Below are 13,478 nucleotides of genomic sequence, written 5' to 3'. Positions count from 1 at the left end.
CTAAACCTCGGGCTTATTCCTGTGACACCTATTCTCAGGCGGTGGATAGTTTTGAAGTTAGTACAAGTGCTGTCATGGCTAGGTCTGGTGATGAAATTACTGAGATCAAAGAGTGCCTTCGTAAACAGCAAGCCCAATTAGATGCTCTACTGAAACAGGTCACTTCCCAGTTCCCACAGCCTACCCAGAGTATGACTGCCTCTCATGCTAAACACTTCCGCTTTCAAGCAGATGGTAAGCCAATATGTCACCGCTGTAATAGGGCTGGTCACATTGCCCGTTTCTGTAGGGTAAACCTTAGTGCCTCCAAAAACCATACAGAATCAGGCTCTGAGGTTGGAGTGCAGAGCCAGATAGTGGGAGGGGTCCAGGACTGCCAACTGTCGGGAAACTAGACCCCTCTGGTGCCGTGAGCCAGGCACCAGAAGAGGGTCTTGTGGGCTCACCTGAAGGTCAAGTGCCAGATCTGGTTCGACTTATTGGAGACTGCCCTGTTGTGGACATCAACATGGGGGGTATTATGATACCCTGCCTGGTAGATACGGGGTCGATGGTTACCACAATCAGAGAAAGATTCTTTGAAAAATACTTCAAGTCGACAGGCAGGCTGTTGAAAGAATGCCATTGGTTACGGCTAAAGGCTGCTAATGGGCTAATAATCCCATATAAAGGGTATATGGAGCTGGACATCACTGTGTTGGGTAAGACATTAACACGTATGGGAGTGTTGGTGGTAGAGGATCTCCAGGGTGAGTCTACACAGTAAGAGCAATCCATGCCTGGTCTTTTAGGGATGAATGTCATTGGTCGCTGCTACCACCTATTCTTCGAACAGTTTGGTTTCAGACTGTTTGACTCATCCACTCTTCAAACGGCCAGTAAGGTGTGGATAGAAGCTCTCTCCAGGTGTCAACGCATTGAAGCCCTTAATTCAGGCGGATACTTGGGCAGAGCTAAAGTCCATGGTCGAGCGGTGCGTGTTCCTGCTGGTTCCCTGAAGTGGATTAATTCCCTGTGTTCATCAGCGGCTCATATCAACCTCCCGTCAGTACTCCTTGAACCTTGTGTGTCAGGAAATCCCTTGCCGCCAGGCATTTTGGTATCTTCAGCCCTTCTTGCTGTTCATCAGGGCAGCATTGAGATTCCTGTAGTTAATGTGAGTACAGAAGATGTTTGGCTACAACCTCACACATTGCTGGGTGAGCTACATTTGGTTAACCCACCTCAGTCGGGAAGCTCGGTTCTCATGGAGGAGACCGATGACCAGGATGTCATTGCTGTGATTCAGACAGTGACGGCAGTGGGCGCCCCGCCCCTTGGTCTCTCCGGCTTGTCATGGGCTAACCTCTCCCCTGAACAGAACAGACAAGGTGTAGAGTTGTTGCAAAAATATAGCTCCGTTTTTAGTCAAGGAGAGGGAGACCTGGGTTGTAGTACAATGGTGGAACATGAAATCCCATTATTGGATGATGCACCAGTGCGTCAGCACTATCAAAGGCTACCGCCATCGCAGTACGAACAAGTTAAAGCACACATTCAGGAGCTACTGGAACGAGGAGTTGTTCGTCAGAGTTGTAGTCCGTACTCCTCTCCAATTGTGGTAGTCTACAAGAAAACAGGGGAAATCAGGCTGTGCGTGGATTATCGTTTGCTTAATGCTAAAACAAGGAAGGATGCTTACCCCTTGCCATGCATTGAGGAGACCCTGGATGCACTCTCTGGTGCCCGGTTGTTTTCAACGTTGGACTTGGCAAGTGGTTACACTCAAGTACCGGTGGCAGAGAAGGATAAAGCAAAGACAGCTTTCTGTACACCGTTTGGACTTTTTGAGTTCAACCGGATGCCATTCGAGCTTTGTAACGCTCCCAGTACTTTTCAACGCTTGATGGAGAGAATCTTTGGGGACCAAAGCTTCCAGTCCTTATTGCTGTACTTGGATGATATTGTCATCTTTTCACCATCCTTTGACCAGCACCTCCAACGTCTCAGTTTGGTACTCAAATGTCTTGAAGAGCATAACCTGAAACTAAAACTTGAGAAATGTCACTTCTTCCAGTCTGAAGTCTGCTACCTGGGTCATGTAATATCGGCATCTGGTGTAGCAACGGATCCTTCTAAGATAAGTGCCATGGCTGAATGGCCACGACCTACATCTTGCACTGAGCTACAGTCGTTTCTGGGGTTTGCATCCTATTATCGCCGCTTCGTAAAGGGTTTTGCCAAATATGCTTCCCCACTTCACCGCCTGGTGGCTGAAATGGAGGGCACCAAGAAGAAACGCAAGACTCTGGGAAAGCGTATCATAGGAGAACGGTGGGGTGATGAGTGTGAAAATTCATTTCAAACCCTGAAAAGGCTGCTTGTGAGTGCACCAGTCTTGGGCTATGCAGATTTCACAAAACCTTTTGTCTTTGAGATTGACGCCAGTCAAGCTGGCTTGGGGGCTGTGTTATCCCAGGAGCAGGAGGGGAAGCGATGACCAATTGCTTTCGCAAGCAGAGGCCTCAGGCCTCATGTACAGAAAGGAACATGTCAAACTATAGTTCCAGAAAGTTGGAATTTTTGGCACTGAAATGGGCAGTGACCCAAAAGTTTCGGGAGTACTTATTGGGGAACAAATTTCTCGTGCTCACTGATAACAACCCTCTCAGTTATCTACAGTCTGCTAAACTGGGGGCTGTGGAGCAACGTTGGGCATCAGAATTGGCAGTGTTTGATTTTGAAATCAAGTATCGACCAGGGCCAACTAATCGTAACGCTGATGTCGTCACGCCAAACATGTTCCCAGAGTACATCATCTCTTTTCCCGGGTGTGACAGTGCCAGCCGAAGTTCATGAACAAACATCGAGTATGTCTCAAGAGTCTTAGGTTGTTTCTACCTGTCAAGCGATTGCGGCCTTTCCAGCACGGCCCAAATCGGACTTGATAACTCTACAAGCGGCCGACCCAGTGATCGGGGCATTTCTAAACCACTGGAGAAGAGGAAAGCCCCCAACAAAGCAAGAAAGAGTCGTGGCTCGCAAAGGCCTGAAGAAGCTGGTTCAGCAGTGGTCAAGAATAAAGGACAGTGAGGCCGTTCTTTACCGTCAAATACAAGCATCGGGGGAAGGGCAAGCTTTATACCAGCTACTGCTGCCCCGGTGCTTACAGGCGGAAGTCCTTAACCTGTTAAGCTGCAACCCCACTTTTGAAAAATCCCCAGAAATGACATACCCAAACTGAAACAGATATAGTTCATGAACCCTTTGCACTAAAAACACAAGTATGATCTCATGGCAGGTCATTGTAAATGTAGAAATTATTATTGTCATAATAAAAAAAATTGTTAGAAATAGCTTCAAAGTTTTGTAAAGTTATTAGAAATTTATTTTTATGAAACATCTTCATGAAAATAAAATTTAAGTTGGCACTGTAGCAATCTAGAAATGCACTGCAGCTAAAGCCATATGTGTGACCATGTTATATTTAAAATCTGAAGATTATAAGTCTAAAACTCTGTATTTAGTTAAATGTTTTTCAAGATCATGTCATGTGACTTTATTTTGATTAGACTCTAAAATGCTGCTGATGTGTAGTCATCATCTATTCAGTCTTTTGTCTCTATTGTTTTGTGGTGCAAACAAGCCCCATTCAGTCTCAGTCTCCCCCTGCACACATTCACACCTCTCCAGCCTGGTTATGGCTCTAAATATGCATTTATTTTTGACTGGCTATTCACAGGCTATTCATAGGGTTTCAATCCCTAATTTATTTTATCAAAGTTCTCACTTACATTTGAAACTGTATCAAATGCCCTTCTGGAATAAAGAATAATTTCAGTAAGCATTCCTATTTAGAAAAAAATCATAAAAGAATAACTGCTGGTGGCAGGTGCACCTGGGGCTAGCTAGCATGTTAGCTTAGCACACCATCAATACACGACCATTTATGAGATTAAAACCATGTTTGTGCTCCAAACTTACTTTATAATGCAAGTCGAGTGTTTTAAATAATCTTCTGTGATCTAATTTGGCTTCAGATAAAAAAATCAGACAGAAAATATATTATTTTATAGTATTCTGCACAATGATAAAGTCTATCGATTAGCATTACATTATAAATATAATTTATTATTATGAAAATACCTGGCATGGCTCGAAGAACACACAGGTAACTCAAATATCATTGCAATCATGTTTATTGTCTTCAAAACATCTTTATCTGCATGTTACATCCATTACAGCGATCTCTCTGTTAGCTGTGTGTGTATCAGTGATGTCCTGGAATGTCACATGTAGACATGTGCCAGTATTCGGTAATGCGATAAATCGCGGTAATGAATATGCACGATATTGTTATCGCGGGCACTTCAAAATACCGTGAAAAATAATAGATCAGAATTTATATTTATAGAACGCGCATTAGCTTATTTTCCATCAACCGCTTAAACAAACACTGCATATGCTGCGCGAAACACGTGCGCACTCTGATGTAAACAATCCCCACATGTAGAAGCACTGTGTGCATGCGGCGCAGTGTGCACTAATGTAAACAATCCTCACATGGAGAAGAAGCATGGCGGAAGGAGGAACGCTGCCGACGATTTATCCATAGACAGTAAAATATAGGATTTATCCCCCTTCTAAAAGCAGGGCTGCCAACTTCAGCATGAGACTCGCGCAATTTAACGTACACTTTTCACACGCTCTCGCGCCACACATCCATTTTCTCACGCAGAGAAAAATCACGGAGCAAAGAGGACACGGAGACCGACAGACTAGACAGAGCAGGTTACTTTTGATATGAAAAAAATTCTCAGCTCTCAGGTTCTGTCCATTTTATTACGAAATTCAGACAATAAATACCGTTTTGGCGCTTGTAAATGTGACGTGACCGATCGCTGTAGTGCCTCAGTTCAAGTAAACCGATCATCTGTTACTTTTTATTTAAAGATACAGTACAACTTACCGAAAGGTATATATGCCTCATACATAATATCGATCAATCAGTGTTTTTCAACCACGAAAAGAGGTCAGTAAAACTGCAGGTGAACAATTATGTCACAGAACGTTACATTTACCTCATGGAAAGCCATTTAATGACCAACACGTTAGTTGACTAGAAAAAATAGCTATAGAGAGGAGTATTTTGCTAAATATAAGCACTATATTACATTTGTATTATATTTTTACTTGTGTCATAATTGTTATTATAATGAAAACCAAATTATATTATTAAATTTAATTTGTTAATTTTTAACCTTTAATAATACCAGCTGACAGGGCTCTCTGTATGTTTACAGCATTATGTGAGATAAATTTTTTCTTGAGAAAAATTAACATGTAGGCTATCTACTGTAGCCTACCTAATATTTATCCAAAGAGTCAATATTGAATCAAGATTGAAATCAAATCCCAAGAATTGAATTGAAATCGTGAAAATTGTGTAAAATTTTGTTTAGTTACCAAATGTTTTGACAATCACAATTACACCTATTGTGATGCAAGTTGTTTTTTTTTCTACATCCCCCTCCCAATCCATTCGTTTCTCTTGAGCAATTAAAATATTGTGATAATACCGTATACCGTGATAAAAGCTTAATCAATTAATCGCAGCATGAAAATTTGATACCGGCACATCCCTAGTCACATGATTATGGCACTTCTTCATGAGTTCCATATATGGACTATTATTGTGCATATAGCACCCTCAGGCTGTTGGTATGGATTGAAAACACATTACATCAGTATCCAGCGCTCATAATGATTACATTGACGCATTTGAGTATAAATTCAATAAATATTATTCCTGTCTATAGAAATCTGATGTAAACCTATGAGAATCTATCAATATTTCTCCAAATCTGCACATTTTTGAGCTAAAAGCCCTGAGGGACGTTGTTTTGTGAAGCACTGTCATGACGACAACACAGAGTTTTTTTTTTTATGAATGAAAGCGGCTGACGCTCATAATTCATATTAAAGGTATCGACTCATTTTTTCATTTCATAACTCCTGACACAAATTAAGAAATAATTGTCGCTATAAGTTTATCAGAATATAATAGTGGTCAAATACTGAAACTTGAGTCTTAAATCTTTTTAATGATGTATAGTTTGTCAAGGTATAACATTAAATGTGATAGTAACTTTGAACTAAAAAAAAAAAAAAAAAAAACGCTTCAGTGCGCGGGCGCACTGGTTAACAGGTTAAACAGCTCCACGACGAACATGGCCATCAAGGCATTGAAGGACAGAGTTTCGAAGGGGACCTGTTAAAACGACTCTGTAGCCTATATGGCATTGAGAAAAGTAGAACCACACCATACCATCCTCAGGGCAACGGACAATGTGAAAGATTCAATCGGACATTGCATGATTTGCTACGCACTCTTCCCCCTGAAAATAAGAGAAAGTGGCCACAATATTTACCTCAGGTTGTCTATGCATATAACACCACCGAGCATCAGTCCACAGGCTACTCTCCTTATGAGTTGATGTTTGGTCAGAAGCCTCAGTTGCCAGTTGACTTTCTGTTAGGTGTGTCCTTAGAGGGTCAGGTACCCAAATCAGCATGGGGTCATTTTTTAGTATTCTGGTTACAGTATATTGAAATGTAGCGGGGAAGTATATTTAGGGGGCACAGGTAACTTCCTGTCGCTTTTAGTTCCATAGCGGGGAAGGCTATTTAGGGGCACAGGTAACTTTCGCTCGTTCTTTGTTGGCTCACACTAAAGTTGGATCACAGGACAGGGGCAGCAGCACGTGCGATATAGAGCAGAGGGACGCCAAACATTGAGCGCGAGCTCAGACAGACAATTGCAGGAGTAGGTGGCTTACACCGCCGGTTAATGAGAAAACGAACGGATTTGCTTTGTTGCCCGCACGGCGTGCACGCATTATAGGCTGGGTGCAACAGACGAAATAAAAGAAGAATGTTAGTGTGATTGCCTGTCGCTGTTTTTCTTTCACCTTGTAATGTCGTGGGCCTAATTGGTTTGTTTATTTTATTTTATTTATTTCTATTTTATTTGTACCATTTTGGGCTAGGGCAACATGCAATACTTCTCACTTTTGTACAATTATACTGTAGTCTAGTCAGATGGTGGTGATCTTTATACTTGTTTGACCCACCTTAGTGTGTTGGTTGCAGTGTGGAGCTATTAATGTAGCTTTTTAATCATTATTAACTGGGTTTATGCATGTTGTGGTCTTTTTAATAGACATTTATTAGTATTAAGTGTGGAGTTCAGTGGGTCTTAACAGTATAAGCCATGAAGTGTGTATATTGATTTTCTTATAGTATCTGTGACTATTACAGCGAATTGTAATTAAAGAGTGGGTTGTTGTGGATCTAAGTGGGCCTGTATCTTGCCCAGTTTTATAGTGTTGTTTATTTCTTTTTTTTCTTTTTTTATTTGTGAATAAATTATGAAAATAAGTTTCCAGCCTCTGGTCCGTTAATTCTGGACATATATTGAACCTACTGAAATTAGGGTGAGAAGATAGAAAAATATTTTTTTATCTATACGACATCCCTTTACTACATTTAGTAAAAAATTTACAATGATGATTTACATTTAGACCCTTTTAATCAATATGTTCAAAGCTTGCTAGAGTGTGGGTTAGTATTTATAATTAGATATAAAACAGTAGAAATCTATTGAATGTCTCCTTTAGCTAAAGGTGTGTATCATATCTTAAGGACATATTTGTGCAATATATATAAGGACATTTGCACAATAACAGCATTAATAAGTGTGTGTGTTTGACAGGTTTCTCTGCTCTACACATAATAATGCTGATTCTCTGTATCTCTGCATCTGGATCTGCACTTCTGCTCTGCTTTCTGATCTACTGCAGATCTCCGACTAAAGGTACAATTATAACAGGAACATATCCTGATTTATTCAATGGGAAATGAGATTGAACCTAATAATAATAACATCATTATAGTAATTAGTGTTTATTGAGTGTGAAAGGATGGTAAATTTAACAGCTGCTGCTGATTTTACTATGGTAATATTTACAGTTTAGAAAAAGTCAAGAAGTCAAAAGTTTGTGATAGATGATGAGTGTAATTCATTTCAGTTATCATAAGTCATTAACATTTTGACAAATACAACACCAAGATGCGATAAAACATAAGTTATAAAACATTAAATACAGTTCTGGTAGCAGCTGTTAAAGTATTGTTGAATTTATATCATCAAATTTAGAGCATCCTAAAGCTCTGTTACAGTAAAACTCAGGACAACTATAGCAAAATCTAGCTATAGACAGATTGCTTATCATTACTGTGTATGGTAATGGAGAAAAGCATTGCTAGACGACCATTTTCTTTGTTTGTATATTTTTGTGAAGTATGTTTTTGTGGTTCTGATGACATCAATCAGAGTAATTTTCATCATTGTCACTACATTCATTTTTTATTTTTATTTTACTTTAAAATAATGGTCCAGATAGTTCCTGCAGAGTGACAAGTTAACACTTAAATCATTAGTGATGCTTTTTATGACTACGTTTAGAGTAAAAAAAAAAATATTTATATTTTAATAATAATAATTTATAATTTGTCATAGTTAGTTGACAGTTATTAATGAGGCTATAACCTCATTAAATAATTATTGATTACTTAAGGAACTATCTCAGTCCTAAATGTGATATTACTTAATGATTAGTTAAGCTTGTTTCTATATTAGTAAATAGTAGTAATAGCTATAATTATAATAATAATAGTAGTAGCTGAAGTGTTAATGTAGTGCTACTCATTAGTCCTGCGTTACTTCCTGCATAGTTACTTATTAATGACTGACCATTACTCTCTAGTGTTACCACTGTATTTAGTGTGATTAAAACAGCCTAGACAGAGGCTGATAGTGAGGTTATTATTCCTCAACATTTATTTCACATTTGAAATGAAACATCTTTTCCTTTTCAGGTTTGATTGTGCAAAAATCTTTAAAACTTGGTTCTCTGGGAGATTCAGTGGTTATTCACTGTCATGTTCCTCCAAACTTACTAACTGAAGATCTGAAGGTGGAGTGGAAAAGAAGAAGAAGAATCTCAGAGACGTTAGTTCATCTGTATGAAGATGGAGCAGAGAAACAGCAGCAGGATTTTCAGGATAGAGCTCATTTCTTCACTGAACACATTAAACATGGAAACTTCTCCCTCCGTCTGGACAATCTGAGAGCTGGAGATGAAGGAGAATACACATGTACAGTTTACAGCAAGAGGGATTGTGTGTTTTCAGCCAAGACAAAGGTGATTCTGAGTAAGTAAACCGATACAAACAAATCAAACTCGACTCTTAATAGTTAATCAACAATACAGTGCAGAACAGGTTTCAACTGGTTTGATTATTCAGTGGTTTAGTGATGCATCAATATTACATGTTTGAGGCAGGATAACTCAAGATACCTGAATATGTATAAATCTGAATATATATTTATAAATCTGAATATATATTGAACTATATATTCAGGATCTATAATGAGAGCTATTACTATATTATCAGGATTAAATATATATTCAGATGTCATATATATGTTATCAGCAGGTCTTCAGTGACCGTATACTCTCTGTTCACAAACATGATTGTTGTAAACCCTTAAAAGATCATCTGTAGTTCACTGACTGTAAGAACATGTAGTCAAGAAAAATAAGTCTGCATGATATATATATATATATATATATATATATATATATATATGTAACACTACTGTTAAAGGCGCATAAAAACAGCAAGACCTGGGCTCCAGCAATTGATGGTGAGTTGGCTGGATTTTCTCTGATATTTCTACAGGAACTATAATTTGTCACGGTGCCTCCAAAACTGTAGCTTAAACTATACACAAATATGTATACACATTACCTTTGATTAAATAAAATGCTACTTCACTATTTGTTAAGGGCTGTTTTCTTCCTACAACAATACTGTAATCAAATTGAGCTATGAAACAAATACAACAATAGTAACAAATATAAAAAAACGTATTTATTTTACCTCAAAACAAAAAAAATACCTTAAACGTCAAAATGAAATAAAAAAAATCCTCTTCTTTTTAGAAGAAATAAAATGAAACCACTTTTGTTATAATGTCAGTAAATTACAGAATGAGCAGAGAAAAAAAAAACAATCTCAGGCGGATAATACCAGTTACTAGTTACAGTTGTATACTTTTATGAAATCAAAACTGTAACTTGAATCACATATTCACACTTTACATGTTTAAATGTTCATGAACCAAGCGCTTGGATTTCGTTGGGGCCCAAATTCGGTGGTGCACTTTATGTCAGCAGCGAATAGATGACGCAGTTTTCAACGTGCATAGACAAACTGGTTACTCACTCAGTTACTCACTCAGATACTCCACTCTGTTACAGCGAAACTCTCCAGCTGCACAGAGAAGTGGTTACGTGAAGCTTGTGTCCTCGTCTCCTCAAGAGGAACAGGAAAACAGTCCAACGCTGAAATAAGTGATGCGTCACACACCCGAAAATGGCCGACGAATCAGACGCACGAAAGCTGACGTTCTCTCTCCTTCAACAAGTTGCAAGGTCTATTTTCGACATAGAACCGCCTGAAAATACCCCGATGCTGTTTGACTCTTCTTGGTCCTTGAATCCCGAGAAAAAAAACTAAAGAAAACACTATAGTCCTTTTCAGCGAAACATAAAATGACGGCTGCTAGGATGATCAGAGCAGACTTAACACATTTAGTCGTTAAACACAAAGAAAACGTTCCCCGTTGTCACAACACATATTAATATATCTGAATGTGATCTAGGACACAAACACTGTCGCTTGATATACTTTAACAATGTATTTAAGTTAACTCTCTTCGGTCAAACAGCGCGCTCTCCCTCTCTGTCCTCCCAGCTTCCAACCTCCGCGTGCGTCTCTCTCCTCCCCTCTTCCCATTCTCATTGGCTGATAGTGAACACACCAAAAAAACTCAAATGGAACAACTCATTGGTTAACATTTGAAATACCTCAGACTACCTTGACATGACCATATCCAAATTCCCATGTGTTATAAAAAAAATATATATATATATATAATATATATATATATATATATATTTAATATATATATATACTTTTTTTTTAAATACAACAAATTAAAATAAGAGTGTACAAATATTCACAGGGTTACATCCTCCCCCCACCAAATTCCAGCATGCCCCCATGTCTGGAGGGAAAGAAAAATAAACAAATAAAGTATTCTCAAACCTTGCATTAAAATGAGTAATTCTAGGTTTACACTCTTGGGACTGTGCAAGGAAAAGCCGTTGAGTTTCTCATGCACATATTACACAATGCTTGAGAATTACACCACCACACATGTTTGTTTTGACCATGTTCACAAAAACATAAAGACTTAGCTCCATGACCAGCAACCCCACAGCAATGAGAAGTAACCATTTTCTCTTTAACAGGTCTTCCCAGCTCAGGATAAGTAAACCTCTCAGGGGGTTTTCTTTGCCTCTCAGATCTCCTCACTTGAGAATTATCAAGCACATTAGACGGTTCTACCATTGAAGTCACAGGATCAATGAACTCAGGTAGGTTATCAGTATGTTCAAGCTGCTGTTCCCTTATACCTTCACCACCTACTATTTCTGTGTCAACATTTCCATCATCTAAAGTCTCAACTTGATCTCCCAACAGTTGACCCACCTCCTCCACTCTGGGGAAATCACAGACATCAGGCACAACAGCACCCTTATCTTGCTGGTCCTGACCCTGATGTTCAATCTCCGGAGAGTTAGAATCAAAGCACATAAGGGGCTCATAATCATATTCTGACTCTGAATCAGATGATGAAAAATCTCTCTGCACAAGGTTGACAGGCTCGGACATGGACTTTTCATTCTCACTTCTCTTTCGGGTCTTACGAACAGGTAAAGGGGTCAGGCTTTCACTTTCAAAACTCACTTTCACTTCTGATTTCAAGGGCAAGATATGGTTTCTATGTAGAACCTTTTTAGGCCCATTGCCACTCACTGGAACCAACTTATAGACAGGCAAGTTAGACAACTGACTCTCTACCACATATGGCATGGAATGCCACCGATCTGCAAGTTTGTGCTTTCCTTTTAACCCAAGGTTCTGAATAAGCACCCTGTCTCCAGGCTTCAGACTCTGAGGACGCACTTTCTTATCATACCTCAGTTTGTTTTCTTGGTTTGCACGTGCAGATGCAGTCGTTGCCAACTCATATGCTTCCTTTAATTGTTGCCTCATTCTCTCTACATATTTCCCATAGGAAACTGGCGAATCTGCATCAGACTGAACTCCGAGACACACATCCACCGGTAACTTAGGCTCTCTTCCAAACATGAGGAAGTATGGCGTATACCCGGTCGCATCATTTTGGGTAGAATTGTACGAATGAACTAACTGGGCAATATGCTGGCTCCACCTTGATTTTTGTTGTACATTCAACGTGCCAAGCATATTGAGAAGTGTCCTGTTAAACCTCTCTGGTTGTGGATCCCCTTGTGGATGGTATGGAGAAGTGCGGGATTTCTTTACCCCCAACATAGCCAACATATCTTTGATCAAATGGCTCTCAAAATCCCGCCCCTGATCAGAATGTATTCTATTTGGCAGGCCATAGTGAACAAAATACTTCTCCCACAAGGTTCTCGCAACCGTCAAAGCTTTCTGGTCTTTGCAAGGAAAAGCCTGGGCATACCGAGTAAAATGATCGGTAATTACCAACACATTACTAACATTTCGGGTGTCTGGCTCAATTGTTAGAAAATCAATACAGACTAAATCCAGAGGACCAGAACTGTGCATATGTGACATAGGCGCACTTCTTTGAGGCAAAGTCTTCCTCATGATACAGCGATCACAATTTTTACAGTATGCTTCCACTTCTTCTTTCATCCTAGGCCAGAAAAAACGGTCTCTCACGAGCGCATACGTTTTCTTAAAACCTAAATGTCCATTTTTGTCGTGCAAAGACTCCAAAACAGAACTTCGGAGAGCAGTGGGAAGCACAAACTGCCTGTATCTTTGATTATTTTTCCTCTCGACCACCCGGCATAGCAAACCTTGATCCACTTCCAGACTTTTCCATTTTTTTTTCAAGGCCTTGAGGTCAACATGGTCAAATTGAACACTTCCAGATAATTGCTTCTGACTAACTGCTAGCCTTACTTTACTCAGGCAAGGGTCATTCCCCTGAGCCTCCCTCAACTCACTGAAGTTCGAATTCCTCAGCTCATCCTGAGTAAAGGAAACAACTTTTCCAGCAGCTCGAAACACTTCACTCTCAGGACAACACAACTCGGGTAAGTAAGCACTTTGCTGACGTACTACAGCTGACTCAATGGCACCTTGCACTTGATCCTTTGCTTCCACAGATTGGCAGAGAGTACGTACTCCGGAAGCTGGAACTACCTCCCATGTTTCTTCAGCTCCAGGACTGACATGAGGCCGTCTCGACAGAAAGTCTGCATCGATGTTTATCAATCCCCGTC

At 39.6% G+C, this 13,478-nt stretch overlaps 1 protein-coding gene across 2 annotated transcripts in view; it reads left to right on the top strand.

Annotated features, from left to right (window-relative positions):
* LOC311079122 (CD276 antigen homolog) overlaps positions 1-9,451 on the top strand; it is a 140,093-nt gene extending 130,642 nt beyond the window's left edge. The window contains exons 4-5 of one of the 2 annotated variants that reach the window (XM_084108322.1): positions 7,754-7,855; positions 8,920-9,437. In XM_084108322.1, coding sequence (XP_083964448.1) covers positions 7,754-7,855; positions 8,920-9,263 — 446 coding nt within the window. In that variant the 3' untranslated portion in view covers positions 9,264-9,437. Of the gene's footprint in view, positions 1-7,753; positions 7,856-8,919 lie in introns of both variants that reach the window. The other variant, XM_084108323.1, reaches the window with a different exon arrangement.
* Positions 9,452-13,478: the final 4,027 nt, after the last annotated feature.

The sequence above is a fragment of the Abramis brama genome (assembly GCF_963993115.1).
Source record: "Abramis brama genome assembly, chromosome: 1".
Lineage (NCBI taxonomy): Eukaryota > Metazoa > Chordata > Actinopteri > Cypriniformes > Leuciscidae > Abramis > Abramis brama.
The sequence above is the reverse complement of the archived record's forward strand: the minus strand, read 5'-3'. Positions and strand labels throughout refer to the sequence as shown.